This window comes from Dryobates pubescens, chromosome 5, assembly GCF_014839835.1.
Source record: "Dryobates pubescens isolate bDryPub1 chromosome 5, bDryPub1.pri, whole genome shotgun sequence".
Lineage (NCBI taxonomy): Eukaryota > Metazoa > Chordata > Aves > Piciformes > Picidae > Dryobates > Dryobates pubescens.
This window is the reverse complement of record NC_071616.1, coordinates 41,484,458-41,497,594: the sequence shown is the minus strand read 5'-3', so window position 1 is coordinate 41,497,594 and position 13,137 is coordinate 41,484,458. Positions and strand designations below refer to the sequence as shown.

Below are 13,137 nucleotides of genomic sequence, written 5' to 3'. Positions count from 1 at the left end.
AATTGTATTACTTAATGCTAATTACACAGCCATGAACTGCAACTGAATTGTGGACATGGCAGTAGAGACTCATTGAATTTGAGATCATGTTATAAAGGCCTACAGACAGTATTAAAATTACCCAAAGATAGTTGTTCAAGTTATACATTCCATGTAATAATGTACAGGTATCCTGAATGATTTCTTCAACTGCTGCAGCTTCTCTTTCTTTCCTGATCTTGGGAGAGGTGCTAATCTTTTTTTATACAGATCTATTTCTGGGTAACAAAAGTGTGAATGCCACTGTTTTTAGGTTTGTGGGGGTTTTTTACTGCAAAGCCTAAACTGTTGTAAGGCTTACATCTGACATTTCTCACTACTTTCAAATAGCTGAAACAATCTAATCTCATCAAAGTCCTGTCTTTACAAATTTGAGAGTGTTTGAAATCAAGACAAGGCTAGTGGTAGTCTGGTTCTGAGCTAAAAGCTGCATAGTAAGCTTTATTTCAGAAATACAAAGATAGAACATGAATCCCCATGTGTCTTCTTCAGATAGAGTATTATACCTCAAAAGTGAGAACTGTGCCCAGTGCAGTATTCTTTTTCTTTCCTGGTCAGAGATAAATGTCTTCTGAAGTGTTACTTTTCTGTATGGGAAATACAGAATTTGCAGAAGTAGCAAGCAGAGTGTGAATAATTTTTAAGTTCTTGGATTTTTAGTACCTACTGTGGTAAAGGAAATGGTTTAGAACTTGGAACTTACAAAAACCTTCAGTGGAAAAAGAAAATGAAGTACTGCAAATATAAGGCTTTAAAAAGTATCTGAGATAAAAATAGGGTTCACACATTCATTGCTTATTCTTTTGAGTTCAGCAGTTCATAAATTTTATATAAAGGTAGAACTAAGCTATTTGCCAGCTGCAGAAAAAGCTTATCTTTAAAACTACTTTCTATACAATGTTGCATCAAAACTTTGAATTAGTAAAATCCTCTGGTCTTTTAACACTGCTTGAAAGTATTTTTGTTACACAGAACTTGTTCCCACTTTTCTAATACTGATGTGCACACATTCAGGACAAATCATCATTGGAATGTGCTGCCCATGGAGGTGGTGGAGTCACCATCACTGGAGGTGTTTAAGAAGAGTGGGTGAGGCACTTGGTGCCATGGTGTAGTTGATTAGATGGTGTTGGGTGATAGGTTGGACTTGATGATCTCAAAGGTCTTTTCCAGCCTGGGTAATTCTGTCTTGTCAGTTTGATCAGCTCTATCTAGCCATTTTAACAATCCTCCATACATCCCAGTGGTATTCCTAAATGCTGCCATGGAGAAGGAACTTCCTCTCTGTTCATGAAAATTCCATTAAAATTATTTTCAATTCATCAAAACATATTAAATTTTCTTTGGTTTTGGGGTTTGTTGTTGGGGTGTTTTTTTTTGGTGGTGTGGTGTTTTATTTGTTTGGGTTTTTGGGGGTCTGGAAACCCATTTCTGTCGCTATAATGACCATCAGATTTTTTAATGGCTATTAGCACCTCTCTGATACGGAATATTATTAGATAGGTTTCATTTCACAAACTCTACCCTCAGGCACATCTGCAAATCAGGGGAAGGTGCTTTCTTTCACTATTTCTGTAACACAAAGAGAATTGCATAGTCACTTGCTGTTGTGTATTAAATATATATATTTATAGATGGTTTTGTATGGTTAGTCAGGGCCATGAGAACTATTGCAGCAGTCTTTGTGTTTGGGTAAAGAACTTCAGTTTCTGCATCAAATCTGAAGCTTTTATCTGGCGTTAGCACATCAGTAAGTTATTGCCTAGAGTGATCATTTCCTAGTAAACAGTGATAGATTAGTATTAATGGTTTTAATATAGTCTCTCCCCTCAAGTATTTTAGACCTGTTTGGAAAAACAATGGATAAGAAATTTCTGTGGCTTGCCTTCACCCATGCAATGAGTGCTTACAAACAAAAGTCTCTAGCATTTTTAACTGGTTTGAGTGTCAGAAGGGGAAGAAATTAATATTGGTTTATGCTTAAGGTCATTTGCTGCAGTTTTGACTTTCTGCCTGAAGGTGTTCAGTCTTGGAAGACTTGGGATTTTGAGAGGTCTGTTTAATATGTAGGGCAGAGTGTTAGTCATTTATTCACACTTGCATTCCGCATGTGCATTTGGAAATGAGTATCAAAAAATTCTAATTCAAAACCAAGGAAATGCAACTGGAGGCTACAAAATGCCTTTAAAGTTTATCTTGATTCTGTATTGTGACAGCTGTTTTTTTTTTTTGTGGGGGGTGTGTGTGTTTGTTTTTTACTTAAGGGAACTGTTGGTTGAATATAAGAAAAATTAAATGCAAACCCTGATGAAATGTCAAGTCATATGCATGCAGGAAATTGTTGTCCAAATCTTAATGTTTGTAAAGAAATGGAAAAACATAAAAATGCAACCCTCTTATTTTGTACTGTTTAAGCAATGTTCTTTTTAAACTCCCACAAATACCTTTTGTAAATACTTCTAACCTTGAACTGCACTATCAGTGCCTGAAATGTTGCATCTTCTAGCAATATTGTACTCGGCAGATGCAGCATCAGTATTGAAATAATCAGTAATTGTGGGGTGCAGCTGTCGTGTGTGTATGTTCCAAAGTGCAATAAAGGGTTACAGTTGTTGGGATAAACTATAATTTTCTTGGGTGTTTTTGTTTTGGTCGGTTCATGGGGTTTATCTCCAGAAGTTATCACAATTTTCTGCAGTTTTATTTGTGTACCTCTATACACTCTATCCACACACATACGGTCCCCTATATAAAGATATCTTTATATACATCTGTTGCACGTTTGCCCATATCCCTTTTTATCCAAAACTAGTGAATGGGGCTCTCCCTCCTGTAGGATTTCTCTTGAAGGTACAGCTGTCAAAGCATGGAGAACCAACATGCAGCCTCCCTTCGGTTGGTTGCATGCAACCCGAGATCTAGACAAGCAAATAACCTTTTCAGTAACCCACTAACACCTGATGACTACAGTATGGTGCCCGTTTTTTGAAACGTTAGGTTCTTTTCACCTAGTTAAGCGCTGCAGCCCTGCCCTGATTGCATTTAAGCAATGTTCCAGGCAGCCTTTCTGTTCCCTTTTCTGGAAAATTCAGTGGGAGAGCATTGTTCAATGCCTGTTTTTGCTCTGAAGGAAAAAAAAAGGGGGGAGGGAGGGAATAAGTAGCTTCACCTGTTCTTTTTTCTCAGCTGGAGAAAAGCACAGGTGCACATGTTTAAATCAGGTGCAGTTTCTAATTGCACCTCCCTCAAGAGCGGGGACTGGGTGGAGGGTAGGAGACGGCCCTTGCCCCGTTCTTGCGGCTGTGCCCGGCGGGACGGGGTCGAGGAGCGCCCAGGTAGCTCGGCTGAGCCCCGCACCTGGCCGAGCCGCGGCAGCAGCGGAAGAAGCGCGGCTAGAGCCCGCCTCCCGCCGCCGTAGGGGCCGCCACGTCGTCCGGCAGCGGTGGGCGGGACGCCGCGGCCGGCTTGGCGGGGCAGGAAAATGGCGGCCGGTATCCGGGAGAAGCAGATAGGTAAGCGGCGTCCCGCCGTCTTCGTTGTTCGGTGCTGCGTCTGCTCCCCTGGGGCCGCAGGGAACAAGGCCAGCCTCACGCTGCAGCGGGGGGCTCCTGCCTGCTTTTCCCCTCGGCCCCCTTTGGAGCCCCGGGGCGGGATGTGGGTGTCTCCGCCTCTCCTCCGCCGGGGGATTCGCGCCCTCGCACCGGGCTTGGGTCTCCCGGCAGCGGGACGGGGTCTCCTCTCGTTTTCCCAGGCGGCCGGTGCGGCGCCTTTGCTGCGGCGGGCCCGTAGCACCAGGGCTCTGAGGGCCTCTGGCCGCAGCTTTTGTCGGGGTGGGCGGCACGGGGCCCTGCGGTGCGCCCTACGGGAGTGGCGGTGGTCCCAGGCTCTCGGGGACGTGTCTGCAGGTGCCACCGAGGAGGGCCTTGAGCCAGCCCGGCACTCAGCGGTGTCCATCTTCCATAGAGTGGGGAGGCCGTGGGGAGCAGGTTGTGGTCCCTTCCAACTTCCTTTTTGCCCGTGGCAAGGATCAACTGGAAATAGTTTTCAGTGGTGCGACAATAAAGCTGCTGTGTGATGTTTCTGTTAAGACAGTACAAGGGCCTCGGAGCATGTGCTCAAGTAAGAAATTGAGAATACCAGATTAACAAGTAGAACTGCAGGAGGTTTTCAGTGTGTAGAGGGTTAGTTATTTAGTCCTTCTTTACACATTGCTACGAGTCTGTAATTGATCTGTTCTCTCTCTGATATGCTTTGTGAAGCCTTGAGCCACTCATTTGAACATACTGCACAGAGCATGTTCGCTCCATAGTCCTCTACTTGCTTGCTGAAGTTTTGATCACTAGCCTGAGCTGCAATCTTGTCACCCTCACTGTGACAACTGCAGTATATTTATGATGGTATAGAGGGGTTTTGGTGCTTTTAACATGAAATTACTAAAATGATCGGTCTAAAAATCTCAGTCTAAGTCTCTGAGTGGACCTTAAATATTTATACAGTATCACAGTATCACCAAGGTTGGAAGAGACCTCAAAGATCATCAAGTCCAACCCGTCACCACAGACCTCATAATTAGACCATGGCACCAAGTGCCACGTCCAATCCCCTCTTGAACACCTCCAATGATGGTGACTCCACCGCCTCCCTGGGCAGCCCATTCCAATGGGCAATCACTCTCTCTGTATAGAACTTCTTCCTCACCTCCAGCCTAAACCTCCCCTGAGGCTATGTCCTCTTGTTCTGGTGCTGGCTGCCTGGGAGAAGAGACCAACATGCCTGCCCACAACCTCCCTTCAGGTAGTTATAGAGAGCAATAAGGTCTCCCCTGAGCCTCCTCTTCTCCAGGCTAAGCAACCCCAGCTCCCTCAGCCTCTCCTCGTAGGGCTTGTGTTACAAACCCCTCACCAACTTCGTTGCCCTTCTCTGGACTCGTTCCAGCAAGTCAACCTCCTTCCTAAACTGAGGGGCCCGGAACTGGACACAGTACTCAAGGTGTGGCCTAACCAGTGCAGTGTACAGGGGGAGATTAGTGTCTGCATTGCCGTGTCTGTGCACTGTCTGTTGCAACCTTTATCCTGGTTCATAACCAGTCAAAGCATATTATTGTGCAAGCACCATAAAAACCAGATCCTTGTTCCAGAGGGCGTTCAGTTGAAGTGTAAATGGAATAGCAATATAAATACAAATAAAAGAAGTGCAGGGACTCCATAGTATTAAAAAATAAAAAAGTATTAAGCAAGTGGACAGCTGGATTCTAGGAAGACCCACCACTCACTTCTGTGAAGAAGGACTGCAGAAATGTTAGCTGGGCATGGTTGGTGGTGGGAAAGGTATAGCTCAAATGAAGTTGAGGCTTGCAGTGGTTGTCAAGAGCAATGAGAAGGGCTTCTGCTGTGGTATTAGTGGCAAGAATGTGAATAAAGAGAAATGTTGGATCATTGCTAAATGGAGCTGGTCAGTTAGAAGTGATGGACACAGAGAAGGCTGAGGTACCCAGTGACTTTGTTAACAAATTCTCCCAGGCCTTTGTGTCACTTTAGAGCCAATTATGGAGTGAATCCTCTTGGAAAATACTTCTCATCACATGAAGGACAAGGCAAGCGTGGATTTATGTGTGGTAAATCATGCCTGACCAGCCTGATTATCTTCACCAGTAGAATTACTGGACAGCAGGAGAGCAGAGTGTGTCATTCAGCTGGACTTCAGCAGGCTTTTGAGACTGTATTCTTGTGTCTGAGTAAGGATGTTATGAGCTGCATGGATGAGCAACTAGATAAGTGAATAGGGTTGGATGACCAGGCTCAGAAGGTTGTGATTAATGAGTTGTACTTACACCTGGAGGCTGGTAACAGGTGGAGCACCCCATAGATCAGTGACCTGAAGGGCATGTCAAAGTTAAGTGTGCAAGGGACAGCAAACTAGAAGAATCTGTGAAGTGGCACCTTCACCCTTGAATATGTTCTGGAGTACCTAGATGGGCAAGAGAAATGGGCCAGAAGGGACCCTATGACATTCAACAATGAGCAATGTAAATTCCTGTGCCTGTAAAGAATGAACCCTTTGTAATGTAGAGGCGACAGTGCAGGGGACTATCAGACTGGAGAGCAGCCTTGCCAAAAAGGCCCAGGAGGGCTCACAGTGCCAGTGCTCAACATGAGCCCACAGTGGGTTTAGCAGCATCCTCGGTTGTATTATCAGGAACACAGCCAGTAGTTCAAGGGGAGCTATTGTGTGTCCCCAGGAAACCACATCTAGATACTATGCCCCATTTGTGGCTACCAATACAGGAAATGTGTTTGTCAGTTGGAGGGAGTTCAGCAAAGGACTACCAAGATGGTCAGGGGCTGGAGCACTGCAAAGCGAGGCTTCAGGACTATGGCTTGTTCTTCCTAGAGAAAAGGCATCTTCAGGAAGGACCTGACAGCAGTTCCCTGGTACCTGTGGGGGGCATTGAGAAGTTGGAGCCAGGTTTCTCTTGGTGATCTATAGCAAGAGGGTGAGGGACAAGAAGTGTAAGTTGAAACAAGATGCATAAACTAGGTATTAGGAAAAACTTCTTCACAGTCAGTGCTGCAAGTTGCAGCATGGTTGTGACATCTCTGTTCCAGGAGACCTGACTGGTTAAAGCCCTGAGCAGCCCTTCTTGGCTTCCCAGCTGTCCATACTTGGACAGGAGATTGGGCTAGAAATCTCCTAAGGGCCTGGTAAACCACAGGGAACTGCACTGAGTATGTTTACAAGCTTCATTCAGCCCAAGAGTCAGAAGAAAATTGTCTCTGCTGCTCTTCAACTAGGAGCAAACTGGTGTACAGTGCTTTCATTTCTGGAAGCTCTTCCTCTATGCAAAACTCTGTGATTGATTTTGTTTATGAGTTTGAAGAGAATAGCACACAAGTTATACTGATGCAAATAGTCTTTTGTTGCTAGTCAAAGATGGGACCACAGCAAATAGTCTGTTGTTTAATCAGATAAATGAGGAAGGACTCACTGTAAGTTGGAGGTATGTGAAGGGGAGTTGGTTGGAGTGAGGAGGGGGACAGCCTCTTCTCATTGGTGGCAAACAACAGGACAAGAGGAAATGGTTTCAAGCTGTGCCAGGGTAGGTTCAGGCTGGATGCTAGGAGATAACTTCTTCATAGAGGGTTATCAGACATTGTAATGGTCTGCCCAGGGCAGTGGTGGGGTCACAGTGGAGGTGTTCAAGCAGTGTGTGGAGCTGGCACTTAGGGACATGACTTAGTGATGACCCTTCAGTGCTTGGTTGAAAGTTGGACTGGGTGATCTTTGAGGTCTGTGATTCTGTGAAGGAATCTTCCTTGGTTACTGTGTAAAGTGGGAATTTAAGTGAATGCTCATTGCTGTTTCTGGGGTATTTTTTTGCCTCTTAGGGCACTGATTTCTTCCTCAAAATGTTTCAAAGTGTCTGTCAGTTTTATTCAGGTGTAAGGGTATTACTTGTATATGTAATGTTATTCCTATTGGGTAGGAAAAGCAGATCAGGGCTATAAGGCAAACTGGTTCCCAGTGTACAGAACACAGCTTTAGAAGATACTGAAATTCTTTTTTAAGGCAAACTCTCTGTATAGCTAAGAAGAGAGATTCTTTCCTTGTGTTTTAGGACTTGGTTCTTCTCCTTTTGTGGTGTTTTCCAGAGCCTGTAAATTGTAGTTGATGCATGCCACTTGTCATTCAGAGCTGCATGAAAATAATGAAAGCGTGACTTGTTGCATTTATATTTTATGATGGTTTTTCTCTCCACTGGAATGTGTAATCAAATCCTGTTAAAGTGTTTAATCTCTGTGGTTGCAGTGTAAAAAGAGCAAAGCATTATTCTGCTTTCTTTTCCAGTGGCTCTGAAACGTATGCTGAACTTCAACGTTCCTCCTGTTAAAAACAGCACAGGAGAGCCAGTATGGAAGGTAAGAAATGTGTGAACCTAGCATAGGAGAATTGTATAGTGTTCAGAAACATTCAAACTCTCAAATTTTAACTAACTTCAGTATCTTCTCTGTGTTATGAACTTCTACAAAATAATTTTATCTGAATATGCAGAATTTAGTGTCAGAATAACTCAGAAAAATATGTGTTTGAGATACTAGCTGCTTGAAGATCCAGTCAGTCAGGGTTGGAAGGGACCACAAGGATCATCTAGTTCCAACCCCCCTGCCATGGGCAGGGACACCCCACACTAGATCAGGCTGGCCAGAGCCTCATCCAGCCTGCTCTTAAACACCTCCGGGGACGGGGCCTCAACGAGCTCCCTGGACAACCCATTCCAGGGCTTCACCACTCTCATGGTGAAGAGCTTCCTCCTCACATCAGCCTGAGTCTCCCTACATCCAGCCTGAATCTCCTTACCTCCAGCTTCATTCCATTCCCCCTAGTCCTATCACTACCTGATTTCCTGAGAAGTCCCTCCCCAGCCTTCTTGTAGGCCCCCTTCAGATCCTGGAAGGCCACAATTAGGTCAGCTCTGAGCCTTCTCTTTTCCAGACTGAACAGCCCCAACGCTCTCAGTCTGTCCTCACAGGAGAGGTGCTCCAGCCCTCTGATCATCTCTGAGAAAGTGGAGAATATTTTAAATATGTATTTAGGTCTGACCAATACCTTTTGGCAAGAACTTGCATGGTACCTTGCAAGTGAACTCAGTCAGAAAGAAGCCCATAGGAAGGGAAGAACCATTAATAGCCTTGTATTTAGAGCAAGCTGAGCTCAGGTTACCCTTAGGAGTTTTAAAAAGTAACTAACTTGTAATTGATGAGAAATTTTTACTACTGCAAAGCTTGTATTCCCTCTTCATCTATTCTGTTGTCTTTTTTTCACTAGTTCCTTCTTTTTCCATTTCTTTCTGCATCTCTCTTTGTTCCCTTCCCAATTCAGTCAGAGGAATTCTACCCGGACTAATAAATTGCTGACAGCAGATTCCCTTTTGACTGATGTTTTTCAGGAGGTGAAAGGCATGGGTTGTTTTTTTTCCCCCTTTATCACTGAGTTTCTCTATGTTCCTTTTTAAAATTTATTTATTAGTAAGCACAAATGGAAGTCTGTGACAGATTAAGGGAACCTTAAGGGAGGTTGTAGACAGGCAGAGGTTGGTCTCTTCTCCCAGGCAACCAGCACCAGAACAAGAGGACACAGTCTCGGGCTGCGACAGGGGAGGTTTAGGCTGGAGGTTAGGAGGAAGTTTTACACAGAGAGAGTGATTGCCCATTGGAATGGGCTGCCTGAGGAGGTGGTGGAGTCACCATCACTGGAGGTGTTCAGGAGGAGACTTGATAGGGTGCTTGGTGCCATGGTTTAGTTGATTAGGTGGTGTTGGATGATAGGTTGGACACGATGATCTTGAAGGTCTCTTCCAACCTGGTCTATTCTATTCTATTCTAGTCTATTCTATTCTATTCATGATTTATTATAAATGTTTAACCTTTTCAGGTTAAGATAGTGGTTCCTTAAGCCTGAATTTTTATATCCAGTGTATCCTCAAACTGCAGCAGGGTAGGTTTAGACTGGACATTAGGAAAAAATTTTTCACAGGAAGAGTGGTCAGACATTGGAATAGGCTGCCCAGGGAGGTGGTTGAGTCACCAATCCTGGATGTGTTTAAAGGTCATTTAGAATAGAATAGAATAGAATAGAATAGAATAGAGCAGGTTGGAAGAGACCTTCAAGATCATTGCGTCCAACCTATCATCCAACACCACCTAATCAACTAAACCATGCAACCAAGCACCCTATCAAGTCTCCTCCTGAACACCTCCAATGTGGTGCTTGGGGTTATGGTTTAAGGGTGAAGTTTGTAGAGTAGGGTTAATGGTTGGACTTGATGGTCCCAAGGGTCTTCTCCAACCTGAATGCTTCTGTGATTCTGTATTCTACAGTATGCGCTTTTTTCAGCACTTTATGTGTATCTATTTCAGGTTCTCATTTATGACAGATTTGGCCAAGATATAATCTCACCTTTGCTGTCAGTGAAAGAGCTGAGAGATATGGGGATCACTTTGCATCTGTAAGTATTTTTACAGTTTGTTGTTTGTTCTTTTTTCTGAAAAGAACTTACTTGATATTCCCTGAAACTGTGAACAAAACAATGAAAATCATTCAATTAATAGCTACTGAAAGAAAGATTATACCCTGACTTCTTCCTGAAATCAGATAGTGTTATTCAGATTCAGGGAGTGGAGAGACAATTCCAAACACTGTTCAGTGCAATTTCTTACTGAGTCTAGGAGGCTCCTGTTAAAAAATACAAACTATCCAATAGGTGTTTGTTGGGGAGTCTGTCTGTGTAAGTCCCTCTGTATTCATGTGTGTTAAAATTATTTTGGATGAGCCATTACATGAGACTGTGGATATGCTCTGCCTGTCCTTCTATCTGTAGAATTTGTCACTTGTCAAAAATAAGCAATTTCCCTTTCTCAGGTATTATTTAGCTCATTGCCATTCCATGGCTGTGGTAAGAGTGGTGGAGAAACTTTGAAGATACATTTATTTCTTTGTTGTCAAAGTTTATTAGTTTTTACAAGGTGATGGCTAGAAATGGAAACACAGTTTCACATGTTGCCATGTCAGCAGAAATGTGAGAGAAACAGCTAAGCACCTTCCCTTCAAGCAGGGAAAGTTTGATATTATAATATTAGACAGAGGTTTTGTTATCATGCCAACAAATAAATTTGGTGTGATGATTTTTGTGGACGGAGTATTTTACCACCCTCTGAATGGTTTAATCTGTGTTTAATATCTATGAAGCCTTTTCTCAAGCTTTGAATAAACTTTGGAGCTGTCCATTAATGTATTCAGCCAAAAAAAGGCACAAACAAGGTTTGTCACTTAGTTTTTCATTTCTTGGTCTTGCTAAAATTCTAGCTAAGTGTAGGAATGGAATGGAATAGAATAGAATAGAATAGACCAGACCAGACCAGACCAGGTTGGAAGAGACCTTCAAGATCATCGCATCCAACCTATCAACTAACCCAACCCACCTATCAACTAACCCACGGCACCAAGCACCCCATCAAGTCTCCTCCTGAACACCTCCAGTGATGGTGACTCCAGCACCTCCCCAGGCAGCCCATTACAATGGACAATCACTCTCTCTGTGTAGAACTTCTTCCTCACCTCCAGCCTAAACCTCCCCTGGTGCAGCCTGAGGCTATGTCCTCTTGTTCTGGTGCTGGCTGCTTGGGAGAAGAGACCAACTTCTGCCTGTCCACAACCTCCCTTCAGGTAGTTGTAGAGAGCAATAAGGTCACCCCTGAGTCTCCTCTTCTCCAGGCTAAGCAACCCCAGCTCCCTCAGCCTCTCCTCATAGGGCTTGTGTTTCAAACCCCTCACCAACTTTGTTGCTCTTCTCTGGACTCGTTCCAGCAAGTCAACCTCCTTCCTAAACTGAGGGGCCCAGAACTGGACACAGTACTCAAGGTGCGGCCTAACCAGTGCAGTGTACAGGGGCAGAATGACCTCCCTGCTCCTGCTGGCCACACTGTTCCTGATGCAGGCCAGGATGCCATTGGCCCTCTTGGCTGCCTGGGCACACTGCAGGCTCATGTTCAGCCTACCATCAACCAGCACCCCCAGGTCCCTCTCTGCCTGGCCGCTCTCCAGCCACTCTGACCCCAGCCTGCAGCACTGCCTGGGGTTGCTGTGACGAATGTGCAGAGCCCGGCAAAAAAAAGACCCAGAAGGAATTAAACATGTCTGTACAAACAAGTAATTTCTTTATCTTTTGTAACTTTACACATACCAGAGGAGGAACACATTAGAGATGTATTTTTCCTTTCTTTCAGGCTTTTGCATTCAGACCGGGATTCTATTCCGGATGTTCCAGCTATTTACTTTGTGATGCCAACAGAAGAAAACATTGACAGAATGTGCCAGGTAACTTGCATGCTAAGTATTTCAAATCAGCAAACACAACAGAGTGTGTGTGTGTGTGTGTGTATCCAATTCTTGTGTGTGTCTGAAACACCTTTGCTTGCATCTTTTTATACATTGGCAGATATTTGTCACAAAAACACTACCCAAAATTTTTACATGCGAAACTTCCACTTGCCAGAAAGTAGAAGGGTAAACTCTGCCCTGGCAGGAGGGTTGGACTAGATCATCTTTCGAGGTCCCTTCCAGCCCCTAATGTTCTGTGATACATGACATGTCTGCTGTGTTTCTGGGAGGGAGTTTTGGGAGTGAAAAAAGCAAGAGGCAGTGGGCACAAACCAAAATACAGGCTGAACACTGGAATAGATTGCCTGGAGAACTCCATCCTTGGAGATGTTCAAAACCCAGCTGGATGTAGTCCTGCTCTACTTGACTCCACTTTGAGGAGGGTGACTGACCTCAGCTTTTCACAATCTCTGGAAGGAACTGGTATCTTCTGGGAGAAGTTGAGATCTTCACCAAAGGAAGGAAAAAGAGCAAAGAGTGATTCACGCTCAGGTGTGGAATTGTAGCTGCTGTCTGATAGCTTCAATTTGATTTCGTGGGTTTTGCAGTTCTCTGTTAGGTTGGTTATATCTGGTTATGCAGTCCAAGCCCTGTGTGCAGGCTGGTATTGGAGAGATGGCTCAGCACTTCTGAAAATGTAGTTTGACTGAATAATTGGAACATCATACAGTAAAAGTAGGAATAGTTTTTTAATTATTCAGAAGTATATTATTAGTACTTAATCAAGAAAAAACTTGTAGGTTTCCCTTCCTTTCAGGATCTTCGAAACCAGCTTTATGAATCCTACTATTTAAACTTTATTTCTGCCATTTCAAGAAGTAAACTGGAAGACATTGCAAATGCTGCCATAGGTGCTAATGCAGTAACCCAAGTGGCTAAGGTAAGAAAAATCCCTCAGTCTCTAATGCTGATCTCATCAATGCAGCTTAGTGCTGTACTTGAGATTCATCAGAAATCCCAAGTGCTGCAAAACCTTTGAGCAAAATGATGGTTTCAGAGCATTCTCAATCAGCTCAATCAGTGCATCCAGTTCATATATAATGGAGTGGAATTTTAGCTCCCAAAACCAGGAAAAGTACAGTATGAGTGCAGTTGTCATTGTAGAGGTGGATGTTTCATACATACACAGTTATTCAGTGCACTCCTACACATTAATGACTAAAT

General features: G+C 43.9%; 1 protein-coding gene across 1 annotated transcript in view; it reads left to right on the top strand.

Moving 5' to 3' along the window:
- Nucleotides 1-3,490: 3,490 nt before the first annotated feature.
- The window catches only part of SCFD1 (sec1 family domain containing 1), a 52,623-nt gene continuing 42,976 nt past the window's right edge, over nucleotides 3,491-13,137 (top strand). Inside the window, exons 1-5 of the mRNA XM_009910753.2 lie at nucleotides 3,491-3,551; nucleotides 7,885-7,955; nucleotides 9,954-10,042; nucleotides 11,820-11,910; nucleotides 12,731-12,853. Coding sequence (XP_009909055.2) covers nucleotides 3,521-3,551; nucleotides 7,885-7,955; nucleotides 9,954-10,042; nucleotides 11,820-11,910; nucleotides 12,731-12,853 — 405 coding nt within the window. The 5' untranslated portion in view covers nucleotides 3,491-3,520. The remainder of the gene's footprint in view (nucleotides 3,552-7,884; nucleotides 7,956-9,953; nucleotides 10,043-11,819; nucleotides 11,911-12,730; nucleotides 12,854-13,137) is intronic.